The 14,275-nt window shown below is 45.7% G+C and overlaps 1 protein-coding gene across 8 annotated transcripts in view; it reads left to right on the forward strand.

Moving 5' to 3' along the window:
- Nucleotides 1-5,247: 5,247 nt before the first annotated feature.
- Nucleotides 5,248-14,275, forward strand: part of DHX30 (DExH-box helicase 30) — a 30,578-nt gene continuing 21,550 nt past the window's right edge. For 3 of the 8 annotated variants that reach the window (XM_019946676.3, XM_019946686.3, XM_073811115.1), the window contains exons 1-5: nucleotides 5,248-5,386; nucleotides 7,254-7,348; nucleotides 8,025-8,131; nucleotides 9,203-9,257; nucleotides 14,062-14,157. In XM_019946676.3, coding sequence (XP_019802235.1) covers nucleotides 8,107-8,131; nucleotides 9,203-9,257; nucleotides 14,062-14,157 — 176 coding nt within the window. In that variant the 5' untranslated portion in view covers nucleotides 5,248-5,386; nucleotides 7,254-7,348; nucleotides 8,025-8,106. Of the gene's footprint in view, nucleotides 5,387-7,166; nucleotides 7,349-8,024; nucleotides 8,132-9,202; nucleotides 9,258-14,061; nucleotides 14,158-14,275 lie in introns of those variants that run through there. The other 5 variants (XM_019946681.3, XM_004315038.4, XM_019946678.3 and 2 more) reach the window with 4 other exon arrangements.

Genomic DNA, 14,275 nt, shown 5'->3' on the forward strand with positions numbered 1-14,275 from the left:
TTGCAACAATTCTCCTGCCCCAAACTTCCTGGGTGCGACACAAAGGGCTGACCACCTTTGTATGCTCACATAATGGATTTCATTACCACAGAGGAACACTGAGCTTGGTAGATTCAGTTTTTTTAGTAAGTGGAAGCTAAGTCTGTCCTTTGTCATGGGGGAGATAATACTTCTTCCCTCAGGGTTGCTTGCTGAAAACACAATCCTGAGAAATAGCCCAGGTAAAGAGCAGTCAGGGCCTTGCACTCTTGATTTACCCAACAAGAACTTGCAGGGGTGCTCAGGGTCCATGGCAGATTGCCTCACCTAACACACACTATCTCTTTACTTGTGTATGTTTGAAATTATTCATAATAGAAAATAAATTTTAAAAAGAAATGTACATCTGAGTTGAATATATTTGAAAAGGTATGCACAGCTGCCAGCATAGGTGTGTTAAAAGCTACCATTATAACCATATTTCTTTCTCAGAAGCCCTACATATTCCAAATACTTCATTTCTACTTTTTATTATCATGAAAGGAATGCATACTTTTGGCTCCCCAAAAGTAAACCACATAGAAGAGTATTAACTGAAAACTGAGAGACTCTGACCTAGCTGTACAGTTAAGAATTCTGATATATCCCTTCAGAAATGTCCTGTGCTTACATAAGCATACGTATAAACATGTTTTTTTTTTTTAAAAATGTCACTTGGTGGAATCTAAAGAAATGGTACAAATCAACTTATTTGCAAAACGGAAACAGAGTCACAGATGTAGAGAGCAGACTTACGGTTGCCAAGGGGGAAAGTGGCGGGGAGGGATGAATTGGTATATTGACATATACAAACTACTATATAATATAAAATAGATAACTAATAAGAACCTACTGTATAGCACAGGGAACTCAACACTCTGTAATGACCTATAATGGGAAAAGAATCTAAAAAAGAGTAGACATGTGTATGTGTATAGCTGATTCACTGTGCTGCACAGCAGAAACTGACACAGCATTGTAAATCAACTATACTCCAATAAAAATTGATAAAAAGATAAAAATTAAAAATGCACTTGAGGACTTCCCTGGTGGCGCAGTGTTAAGAGTCCACCTGCCGGGCTTCCCTGGTGGCGCAGTGGTTGAGAGTCCGCCTGCCGATGCAGGGGACACGGGTTCGTGCCCCGGTCTGGGAAGATCCCACATGCCGCGGAGCTGCTGGGCCCATGAGCCATGGCCACTGAGCCTGCGTGTCCAGAGCCTGTGCTCCGCAACGGGAGAGGCCACAACAGCGAGAGACCCACGTACCACAAAAAAAAAAAAAAAAAGAATCCACCTGCCAATGCAGGAGACACGGGTTCGAGCCCTGGTCTGGGAAGACCCCACATGCCGCGGAGCAACTAAGTCCATGCGCCACAACTACTGAGCCTACGCTCTAGAGCCTGCGCACTTAGAGCCCATGCTCCGCTACAAGAGAAGCCACTGCGATGAGAAGCCCGAGCACTGCACTGAAGAGCAGCCCTCACTCACCACAACTAGAGAAAGCCCAAGCACAGCAACAAAGACCCAACGCAGCCAAAAAAAAAAAAAAAAGTACTTGGAATCATAAATGTACTGGTTATAGCAGTTGCTTTTTTTACTCGACATTTCCTGTATATTTTCCATGTCTGTACACTAGATCTAACTCATCCTTTTAAACTGCTGCTTCCTCCTTCATTTAATTAATGTTATTATGGACTGAATTATATCCATATGTTGAAACTTATATGTTGAATACCTAACCTTCAATGTGACTGTGTTTGGAGATGGGGCCTTTAGGGAGGTAACTGAGGTTAAATGAGGTCCTCTGATTGGGGCCCTAATATGATAGGTGTCCTTATATGAGGAAGCAACACCGGAGACCTCTCTCTCTCCAAGCAACCACAGAAGAAAAGCCATGTGAGGACACTGTCTACAGGTTGTGAGTAGAGGTCTCACCAGAAACCAACTCTGATGGCACATTGATCTTGGACCTATAGCCTCCAGAACTATGAGAAAACAAATTTCTGTTGTTTAAGTCACCCAGTCTTTGGTACTTTGCTCTGACAGCCCAAGCAGACTAACACAGATTTTTTTTTTTTTTTTTTTTGGCCGTGCCACACAGCATGTGGGATCTTAGTTCCCCAACCAGGGACTGAACCTGCGCCCCCTGCATTGGAAGTGTGGAGTCTTAACCACTGGACTGCCAGGGAAGTCCCAGATATATTCTATTTCATTCAATTAGTCTCCTAATAAAAGATGTGTAGGGTTTTTTTAACATTAAGTATAAGGCACCAATGATTTTCTCACACATTCATGATGATGGTTAGATACACTCTTAGAACTGAAATGGGTCAAAGGGAATGCACATCTTAAATCTGATACTGCCAAACCACCCTTTAAAAAAGTACTACCAATTTCTGTCCCCCCAATAGGAGTGCTTGTTTCCCTAAACTGGAACCAGCCTCCCAGGTGAAAGTGCTCACTCATTCAACAACACTTATTCAGTACTTATTTCTGAATAGGACCAGGCACTGTGCAATGTGCTTAGGATACAGTGGTGAACAAAGGATTAAGTTCTTTCTCTCAAGGATCTGTATTCTAGGGAGAAACAGTTGGTAAGAATACACACATAAATCCACAAGGCGGTCTGGGAAGCTGTCTCGGAGATAACATCTGAGCAGAGACCCAGATGGAGACAGAAAACAAATCTTACCAATACTTGAAGAAAGAATGCTAAGAGTGTTTCATGGTTTTAATTGTCTTTTAAAAATAAGCAAAGTTGGGGGACTTCCCTGGCGGTTCGGTGGTTAAGACTCCGCGCTTCCAGTGCAGGAGCGTGTTCTATCCCTGTTCGGGGAACTATGATCCCACACGCCACGCAGAGCGGCCAAAAAAAACCGCAAAGTTGGGAGTTCCCTGGTGGGCTAGTGGTTAGGATTTGGCGCTTTCACTGGAAACTGAGATCCTGTAAGCCTGAGAGGTGCGGCCAAAAAGAAAAAAAAGCGAAGTTGCAATTCTATTCCTCTGTATACACCAAAAGAATTGAAAACAAACAGGTATTCAAATACTTGTACACCAATGTTCACAGCAGCACTATTCTCAATAGGGCTACCACACACAGAAGAATAAACTAATAGAAGCTCAAAGTAGAGCCTTGAAGAATGAGTAGGAAACATCAGAAGAAGTGGAGAAGTTTCTAGACAGAGATGTTAGCAAAGAATGAAATCTAGGGACTGGACAGGGATGAGAAAAATAAGGCAGTAATGACTAGGAAGTAAGAGATAAAATATATGGGAGGGAAGGGAAAAGATAGACACTAACTGGCACTCACTTTGATATAAAATGGATCATTCTATCAGCCTCACCAGATACAGCCATTCATTAAGAGTCCAAGGTTCAAGAATAGGAAAAGACCTTCAGGGACAAAACTAAAAACATAAAATGTGCAAGAAGGAAAAAGTTTAGAATGTTCTACTTGTGCCTCTTGCAGTGCTGCCTCTAGCTTTTGATTTAAGACTTATTTGTATGCTTTTCTCATCCTCTCTTGCAGATTAGAATTTCCTTTGGAGCGGAGACCACGTCTTTATCACTTAACATTCACAACAGCACTTCAAACACAATCTGAATGAAGCTGAATCTATTATCTCCAACTTAATCATATTAACAGAGCATAATCCCTCCAGTCATTCCGGTACAAAGTCAGGTCTCCACACACCTGTGGCCAGGGACCAGCCTGGAGCTCTACAATCACCCTCTCCTTATCTTTCTTGTCTTTTTCACCGCTGAGCACAGTTCAACCCCTCATTACACTCATCTAATTAGTATCCTAGCTAATATTTTCCCAGCCAACTCTACCCTCACACTTCCAGAATAACGTCCCTAAAATACAGTATTTTACTCTCCTTAGAACCATAAAAATGTTACAAAAAATAATTGATTAAAAATAAAGTCAAAATCCTAGCGTAGCATTCCTGACTCTGCTTTTTCTGCTCTATCTCCTCTAAAGAACATTCACATACCCAGCCCTCTCTTCACACTGAACTATTGAATAGTTTTAGGATTTGCCCTTTGTTCCACCTGGATGCCCTTGCTCACATGGTTCTCTCTGTCCCTGGAATACTTTATACTTCCTCCCCAGCATTTATAACTTTCTTTTTGCTTTATGCAGGTTTTCATCTTCTCTACCAGGCCTTAAGACCCTTGGGGGCAGGGTCTTTGCATCCTCCACACCTGCCTATCAACTGCTATATATCAATATCCGTGCAAGGATCATCCCCACACGTCATAGCACCACGCCCTGCTCAAAATAGAGAATAATTTAAATGAATGATGGTCCATGCTCCCCTCCCTCACCCTTCTGTCCAACGCAGAGAGAAAGTAAATAACAAATAGTTGTTGAATTTAATTGTTTGGACAAAAATGAAGGGATATGGCCACATCTTAAAAGCATATTCTAGGTCTTTCCAGCTCTAAAATCCTGACCCAGCTTCCGAGGTATCCCCCACCGAGATCTCTCCTTTTGAAATTGGATTCCACTGAACGCACACAGGAGCCTCACCTGGAGGACTGCTGCATATAACGTGGATAAGGCCCTTTCTCACTTCTGAGACGTGAGGGCGGAGGGGGAGGGGGCGGGACCTTCAGACCTGCCCAACAGCACTCCGAGCTTCAAGTGCCACCTTGTCCTTTCCCTAGCGTTGTACCGTTTACAACGCGCCATCACGTAGATTTCATCCTCGTAACAATCTCGTGAGGCAGAAATTCTCATCTCCCTAAAGAAACAAAATCAGAGATGGAGAAGAGAAGAGGCGTGGCAACGAGCCGCGGCGAGGAAGGCGGGTGGAAGCCCGGAGCGCGAGCTGGATTTCGTTCCTGGCTCAGCCCTGATCCGGCCTGTTCACTCGCAGCGGGAGGAGCGGGTCAGGCGCGCAGAGGACCCGAACGCCCTGCCGCTCTCACACTCCAGATGCTAACTCTCTGCGAGAGCCCAGACGCTCAGACTCGCTCCCTCAGCTCCCCCCAGGGCCCCCAGCGCGCCCGCCCCCTTCGTGACCCTGCCGGAAGTCCCGCCTCGCCCGCCGCGGCCGTCCCCCATTGGGCCCCGCGCCGGGGTCTCACCGCCGGTTGGCTGCTCGGCGGCGTGAGCCCTTGGCTGCCACTGCGGGCCCCAGGCGAGGGACCACATAGAGAGCCGCAGAGACGCGGGGTCCACCGCGGGAGGCGACGCTGGGGCCGCAGGGCGGGAGCGCCGCCGGCCGGCGGGACTTCCGCCACGGGACCCGGAAGGGGCCGCGCCGCCGCTGGTGGGAGTTGTAGTCCGGCCGTGGTTGGGGGGGGCCCGCGGCTCATGCGCGGTGCACCGAGGCTTGTTTCACATCTGTAACAACAGGTGAATTGGGCTTTTGATTCTCCCTTTTCGTGCCCCATTGAGGAGCTTCCCGCGGCCGTGGGTGGTCAGCGCGAGGAGGGTCCGGGTCCGACCGCCGGCTTGGCGGAGAGTGGGGCGGAGAAGCGGGCGGGCCGGAGGAGCAGGCCGGGCATCCGAGGCCTTCCCGGGAAGCCGGCCGGGCCGAGCCGTGAGCAACCAGGCCTCGGCCTGCTGTTGCCATGGAGCCGGGGCGGGGGCGGGGGCCCGACCGGTCCGCCAGGGCTGGCCTCGTAGCCAGGGGCACCGCGGGGGCCGCGGGAGAGGCCGCTTCATTGGCGCAACGACGCCTCCGCCTCAGGGGATGCTCTGTTTCCCGAGGCAGGGCCTGGAGGAAGCCCCCGGAGTGCCCTGGGACCTTTGTCTGCCCCCGTGCCGCCTGGACTGTTCGTCCACAAAGAGGCCTGATGCATTCTGGCCCCCCTGGTTTGCCCCCTTTTGCACCGACCTTGTCACTGGGGGAGGCCAAGGGGTGAGGTGTTCTTTGTTTGCTGGTGGTGACTTGCCCCGTTTCGCAGGGGAAGACCTAATGCATGTTGGGTCCTTTGTTTGCAGTGAACTGGAGTCCCAGGGGTCCTCAGAGCCCCTGAGCCAGGAGTATGGCGTTAGCATGCTGTCTAATTAGTCCTCGTGTAGCAACACTGGTCACCGTAATTGTGATTTTGCAAGGCAGAGGTTGTCCACTTTGCAGCCCCCATCCACAGGGGCTTGTCATACGCTGTAGCAAGTGGACTGCAGATGGCCACTTGCAGATTCTCAACCTGTTTTTGGTTGCAACTTACTGGCCAGAGCGAAATGAGACTTTGATGGTTTCCCTTGCAGTTTCTTTAAAGGCGGTAATCCCGCCGTCATTGTGGGTCTTGACTACATTTTATAATTTACACTTAAATCTTGGAGTCTTGGAGTTTCCAGGAGGGAGAATTTTTTTTCCTGATGTAGTATTTGGGATTTATATAGTGGTCTTTATTTATGTAGCTGTTTTAGGTGCAGGAAGTACATCCTTTGCTGCATTTTCTTCCTATGTAGGTTGTCCCTTTACCCAAAAGATACTTACTCTCAAAGTGTTTTAATTTATGGAATCGTGGTCCAGAGTTTATCAAAGTTCTTTCCTCTTTCAACCTTTGAAGATGTCAGTATAAAATATTCTTTCAAAGAATGAATAGGCAACAGCATGGTATCATGGAAACAGCATGATATCATGGAAATAAGTGGTATGGTATAAGCATGGAAAACTTTGGAGCTCAGTACCTTAACTGCAGGTTTGCATTCTGCCCTGAGGCAGTTATAGCATCTTGGGCAAGTTGTGTAAACTTCTCTGGGAAAATCTGCCTCAATTTCCTTCTCTGGGAAGGATATTTCCTACCTCACTAGGTAGTTGCATAGGTTAAGTGAGATCAAGTCTGTGGAAGTACTTTGTAAACTACAAAAATGGTACTTAGCATTCAATTTTGTTATTTTCCCAGTCTGGAAGAGCTTCTTTATCTACCTTAGATCGATTCATCTTATAGTCAGATGGGAGTAGAACTCAAAACTGAAGTAAGTTTTGCTCTGGGCTTGGAGAAAATGCTTTTGGGACTACACATCCCTCTTTACCATGACATATCTTTCTTGGTATCTTACAGGTGTGGATGTAGGGCAGCTCACAATTTGATGGGTATAGAGTGGGTCATGGCAGGTCCTGAAGTGAGGCCAAAGTGTACTGTGTGTGTTTCATGCCACTAACATAACTTGTCCTTGTTGTCAGAGTTAGTAGATGAATTTCAGTGGTCCGGAGCAACTTTCTTTCCCTGCGGGGGCCATCACTTTAGTGACCCAGCATTGTACTTCCCAGGAGGAGGCCCAGCCTCGTGATGAGGAATAGCAAAGAGAGAATTCAGCTCCAGTTCAAAAGCCCACAAAATCTGAGACTGTCACTGCTCTTGTAAGGTAAGTTGATCTAGCCATGCACACAAAGTAGTGGTGGGTCTCATGCCCAGCCACACTGTAAAGCAAAAGGCATGTATTGAATCCATTTGTGACTGTCTTGGAAGAAGGGCATCATTTTAAGTTATACCCTCTCTCTGTCCTTGAATCATCTCATAGTGATTCTGTCTGGAGTTAGGTTTCATTATGCAAGAAATCTGGACATAATATTATTTAACTTATCTCTAGTTTATTTTAGAGAAACTCTAAACCATAAAGGTTTCTAACATAATACTGTATAACCAGGAAGGCGGTTTTCTTTTAGATCTCTATGAAATTTTCTAGAGCTCTGTAAAATATCTCTAAAAGATCCTATGTTGAATCTCATAGTATATTTTTTAAGACTGATACATGAAAAGATAGTGTTATATGAGCTTTGGTTGGCGTGGAAAGGATCAGGGGCTTTTTAAAAAAGCAAAACCAAGAGTCTGTTTACGAGCAAATGAACTTAAAACTTCTTAGCAAGAAAGTATTGTTTCTTAAATAATAATCGCTTAGATGTTTTAGATTTTATAATATTCAGAGTTTCTTTAAAATTAGAATCTCAAGTTACACTCCTTTTCTTTTAATTTGGATAGAAGGAGTCTACAGAATGTAACTTATTAAAGTAAATTGTATTATTGTTGATATTGTATTGAAGTTTTCTCTCTGAGCTACCATATCCTATCGGCTGAAATTTCCGGCATCCCTGGGGGAGAGGAGGCCATCAGGGCAGACCTGCTATGGACCTGAAAGATTCGTCCCCAGGTCAGCCCTCCACCCCCACCTCCCCATGATTTGAGAAGGAGAGGGAATAGCAGTCAGGAACAGGAGTGTAGGCCCCGTTAGATTCCTAGTAATGTTGGACATCATCATGATTTGCTAAAATGTTGTGTAGATGTTTTTAAACTAATGCCACGTAGGATTACTGCACCAACCCAAGAGTACTACAGTATTAGAAACATCTGTAGGGACTTCCCTGGTGGTCCAGTGGTTAAGACTCCGTGCTTCCACAGCAGCGAGCATGGGTTCAATCCTTGATCGGGTAACTAAGATCCTGCATGCTGCATGGGGCAGCCAAAACAAAACAAAACAAACAAACGAACAAAAAAAATCTGTAGGTGTGAGTTGGAGTGTTTTTTAAAACAAAATTGTTAAACCAGAGGTGTTACTTATTTGTGTGTGTGTGTGTGTGTGTGTGTGTGCGTGTGTGTTTAAGTCTCGAGGTATATTCCTCAGTTAAATGTACTAATGAGCAAAATGCAGCAAAATTTTTGGCCAACAGTTGAACCTTAACTTAATATTTGTTATTTCATAGAGACTCCGCCATGAAAAGCTTTTTATTTTGAATCACTCTACAGTTACTCTTTGATACTGTCAGTCAAGTCCCATTCCTAGGGGCTTGACTAGGTTTTATGAAAGCCCAGTACACCAGTTTGTCCATAAGGCAATCATCAGTCCCATTTCCTGACGCCACATGAAAAAAGGGGTCCATGTAGGATTTCATTTCTTCCTACACGTCCCAGGATAACTGCAAGTATTGTGATGAGGTGGAAATATATGTCTCTCACGATGAAATGCATCCCTTTCTGTTTAGCAGGGATCAGGGAGTTTAGACAGAGAAAAGAAGAAAGTTCTCAATTAGAAACAAAGACATGTAATTACTTTGTTGTGGAGATGGCCCTTCCATCCTTAAGACTGGGAGCAGTTGGGGCTCATTAGTGAAGAGCTTCATTTTTCTTGTCTTCTGGACAGTGCTGTCTGTGTTATTGAAATCTTCTCTGTGGGTTCCTGGACCATGAGTATTAACCATTGCCTCTCGGCCCTCCTTCTTCTTAGGATTCCAGCTTTCCCTCCTGGCCAGAAATGTTCAGCCTGGACTCATTCAGAAAAGGTAAGAATGTAATTGTGCTTGTGGCCTCAGGCCCTTCCTCCCTGTGACAGGCAGCTATGAAGGCTGTGAAAGTCCCTCACCAGTGTGTAGTCCTTGGACCCCCCTCTTTGGGTGACTTTCCAAAGTCCTTTCTCAGCCTTCCTCTTGCATGGTGTTTATAATCCTTGCCACCCCTTGTCTAGGCCTTTGTGTACATTTGCCACCCCTCTCCTGCATATTCGCTGCTTATTGAAATCCTACTATTTTTCTGGGCCAGTGTTTTACACCATTTCCTCCATGAGCCATTCTTTTTTTTTTTTTTTTTTTTTTTTGCGGTACGCGGGCCTCTCACTGTTGTGGCCTCTCCCATTGCGGAGCACAGGTTCCGGACGCGCAGGCTCAGCGGCCATGGCTCACGGGTCCAGCCGCTTCGCGGCATGTGGGATCTTCCCGAACCCGTGTCCCCTGCATTGGCAGGCGGACTCTCAACCACTGCACCACCAGGGAAGCCCCATGAGCCATTCTTGATTCTGTCAACCAAAGACAATTTCTCTTCTCTCTGATTTCCTCAGCACCACATCTGTACTTTCTCGTGCTTAGTCTATCTGAATTACTCATTGCATCTCTAGATTAGAAGCTCCCCGCAGCCGGGGCCTGTTGTGCTCTTTTATTATCCATGGTACCTGGCATAGCATTTTGCACACGATAGACCTCAATAAAAGGTGGTGGAAATGGATTGAGTCATTGTTTTATATTAGTGGTTAGAGAAATTGTGGCAAGTCTTGAAATCAGTACCCTCCAGCAGCTGAGGTGAGAGGATTGCATAAGCAGTAGCAGAATTGAGACATGGCAGGGCAAGAGGGTAGCATTCAAGGGCTGCTTACAGGAAGAGATATAGGTGGTGAAGACTTGAAGGGGCCAGATCCCAAGGGCGTTGTATATCTTAGATAGGAGCAGGACTTTTCTTCTTTAAGGGAATAAAGAGTAAAAGGCCTGTGTCACCTGTATTGAAGCTGACTGTGAGCCTCCTAAGCTGGGCACATTTTACAAATAAATGAGAACCATAACAGGCCATCCATAACTGCTGATGAAAAAGACCCTCCCAGTTGTGTCTCCTCTCCAACTTATGTTTGCAGAGGCCTGGAAAACCTTGGCCAGATGGTGCCCTATGTAACCCACTGAATGGGGCCAGAAGGAGGCTGGATGTTCCAGGTCTCAGAGCAGCCTCTTCCTGTCTCCTTGTTTGTCTTCAGCCACTCGATCTGTTTACATATTGCATGAAAAAATTAATCTGTCATCCTCGTTGTGTTGGTTAACTGTGTCTGGAAAGGGAAACATTGAACTTGAGTTTAGTGTGGACAGCACATTTTTTTTTTTGAGCTGAAAATTAAGTACATTTAATTGCTTTGTGTTTATCTTCTCATCAGTGGGCTTTGTTGTCCACCCAGTTGTAAAAGGATGAAGACAGGTTGTCTCCTGGTGGGAGCATCTGAATTAACAGTACTGATTTCATGAAGAGATGGAGAGCCCAATAAAATCACAGTCCTCCTCCTCCCTGTGACAGGGAAATGGTATCAGATGAGAGAATTTTGGGGGCAAAATTCCTTTCTAGCATTTGTGATTTTGCTTTCTAGGCTGGAAATTGATTTCTTCAAGACGTTTTCCTTCAGGGGTGACACTGTCAGCACTCAGCTTAGTGGGAGGCAGCAGGACCTCCCTGAGCCAAAGATGCAGACCCAGATGCCTGGTTCACATCTCACTTCTGCCTCTCGCTGGCCAAGGAGGCTTGGGTGGTGACCGAGCCTCGCTGTGCCTCCCTCCTTACTATTTAAGTGGGCATAGGGTTGTTCCAAGGATCAGATGAGTTACTATGTGTAAAGAGTTTAGAACAGGGCCTGACACCTGGTAAATTCACAAATCCATGGTATTAAGTAGCTTCAGGACATAATAATCGGACAGAGTCTGATTTGGGACCTTGCTTTCCACACAGGTAAATGTTTTGGGTTTCTACCAAGAACCGTTTTATGCTTGAAGGTCTCTGGGAAAACCATTAATCAGAAAGAGTTGCTGATTTGAATATTTTCCTTCAGGCAAACCTGTCTTTTCATGGCTGTAAGGCTGAATGCCTTCTCCTGTCTTATGAATGCTGGTCTCTTTTGTGGTTTGCATCATGACCTTGGCAATTGGTCATGGGTGGCCTTGTGACACTTTATTGTTGTATAGGACTTCTTTATCTCTTATGGAGTTTTTATGTATTTCTTTGTTCCTCATGGTGAAATTATGAGCTCCCTAGGGCATTGTGACTCTTGAGAGAAAATTTAACATGGTATAAAGCTTGATTCGGACTGGCTAGCGTTCAAATCTGTTCCCCACTAACACTAACAAGGTGTTAACTTACCTGTTTCCCAGCCCCTATCTTCAGGGGTATAGTGAAGTTTAGAGATGATATAGGAAAAGCACTTGGCTGTAGTCTGTCCCCAGCCCTTAGCCATGGGTTGGCAGGCCTTTAATAAATGATAGTAGGTTGATCTATTTGGGGTACAGCCCTGTAGCCCATGTTTTTCTGGAGAGTGACAGCCTGGCCTCAACATGCAGTGTGCTGTGTGGCTGCAAAATTGAGCACCTGCTGTGTACAAGCCACTAGGGTGGAGATAGTTGTGTTTCAGAGATGCTTTCTGGCACTCAGGGCTTTACGATCTTAATGGAATGGGCCATTTGATGATTCTGAAGGTAATGGCCCTAGCAATTCCCTGCAGCATTGTGGACGGTGATCCACTGGGTCTTGGGGCTACCATCTTTCCTATTATGTAGTTAAACAGAGTTGCCAACGCCTCCCAACTAGAACACTTGTGTGCCTGGTAAGTAACCTGTTATTGCCTTCGCCAGCATCTTAACACAGGTTTCTTGTCTCTCAGCTGTAATGCCATCAGAATCAGGCCACAAAGAGCGAGCTGAGTCTTTTACAGTCAGCACAAAACTTTGAAAAATACTGTATCAACCACAAGAATGTGCAATTTTCCTCCAGCTCCAGTGGTCAGAAGCGGGCTCAGTGATGTTGTTGTGGAATTGTAACAACCTTCCCCCAGTTACTGAAAATGCTTAATGAGATAAAATAATCATCAAATCATTTATTCTCTTTTTTTTCAAGCCAGCATCCTTGGATATGAATGAAGACCTTCCTCAAACAGGAAAGGAGAAGTTGAGTTGGTCATTTACAACCTTAGCTTCAAGGCAGAGCTAGAATTAGTTCCAAGATAACCTTGATCTTAGGCACTTTGTTCCAGAAGTAACAACATTTCTTCTGTAACAGTATATACGTTTTCTGCAAAATCACACACCTGCAATGTTTTAAGAGGGCTTATGGGAAAAATAGAGTTGAGGCTGTACACCTGCAACTTTATGACCAGAAGATGACAAAAAAGTCATTGGTACCTGGGAAGGAGGTTTGGACCACCAAAGCAGGCAGCTCAGTGGGATGCTACAAATGTACATTGAGCCTTCTAATCAGAATGGAGCTGGCAGCTGCTGAGACAGCGCAGGTGGAGGTGGAGCTCTGAGCCAGTGGGGCAGCCATTAACGGGTGTGTGCCGCTGGGAATGTGGAGGAAGGGACCTGAGTGCAAGTACCTGCCTTCCCCTAACATTTTATTATGAAAAAATTTCAGAAATACTGAAATGTTGAAGAAGTTGTATAGTGACCACCCATGTATCTACCACCTCGATTCCCTACAGGCACTTGATTTTAATTTTTAAAAAATACAGCTGAAGGGGCTTTTTCTTTTCCTGCTGAACATTTTCATTCCGCTCCTGCTTTTTAGTTCCCTTGCCTTAGAAAAATCAGATTTGAACCAAGGGTTCTTATGTTTACTGATATCGTTCCCCCGTTTACCAATTGTACATGAGCTAATTTGCATTATAGAAAGGGGCATCATTTTAGCACTACAGGCTGTTGCTCAAGTGTGTAGAGTGTGTATGACTGTCTCTCCCTGCTTCTCTCCTGCCCCATTTATTATACCAAAACGTGTGGGGCAGAGAGAGCAGAGAGCTCTTGCATCTTTTCCCCCAGACCAGTGATTATCTGATGTTTTCACCATTTCGGTGCTTTTAAAGATCTTAAACCTTTCTTAGCCATACACTTCCACCTTCCCATGGAACACTCAGTGAGTGTCTTAATTTTAGTTCATGTATATCAAAATTTTGGAACTCCTTAAAAATATACTTTATGTACCCATGATGGGTAGTATTTAGTCTCCAAATGAATGGAAATATTTGGAATAGTAAATCATTAACTTTTAGAAAGAAGGAGAAGGCTGGTAAGGGTGGATCTGATATTGGCTCTTGGGGAGGACACCAGCAGTTAATTAGTTCCTCTTTCACCAGTTCTTAGAGGGAGAGAATAACTTGAGATCTGGTGGCTTATATGGGGGACCCATAGCAGATACAGGGGTAGCTTACATAAGTGGAGGACAGATAAGTGGAAGAACCCCAGTGATGTGCATGGTACTATGAGACTGTAGAGAAGCACATGGGATGGGCGTTACACTCATGGAGGGTGGCTAAAAAAACAGGGAGAGTTTGAGGGCTTTTTTGAGAGCCAAGAAGGGATCTGTACGAGGCTGTCACGTATCATGTCTGTATAAGACAATGCCTTCTTTCTGTGTGGCATTGGTGGCGCTGTTTCTCAGAACCTGTGACTGGCTCCAGATACGGTCCAGCAGCTCTGCTGCCCAGAGCTCCTCACGGGTGCTCTGGGGTGAGTCAATCCAGGGGTCTGTAACTGTGAGGGGTGAGAACATGTCACCCTGATGCCCTTTCTCTTTCCCCAGATCGGGCCCAGCACAGGCAGCGTCAGTGCAAACTTCCCCCACCCCGTCTTCCACCCATGTGTGTCAACCCTGCCCCTGGAGGGACCATTTCTCGAGGTAAGGGAGGAGCCATGCCTCCAGCACCAGGTTGGTCCAGGGACTGTGGGGAGGCGGGTGGCAGCAGGACCCCGGGTGCCAGGGCTATAGGCCTCTGGAAAGTGGGTGAGGAGTAGTG

Source organism: Tursiops truncatus, chromosome 10, assembly GCF_011762595.2.
Source record: "Tursiops truncatus isolate mTurTru1 chromosome 10, mTurTru1.mat.Y, whole genome shotgun sequence".
Lineage (NCBI taxonomy): Eukaryota > Metazoa > Chordata > Mammalia > Artiodactyla > Delphinidae > Tursiops > Tursiops truncatus.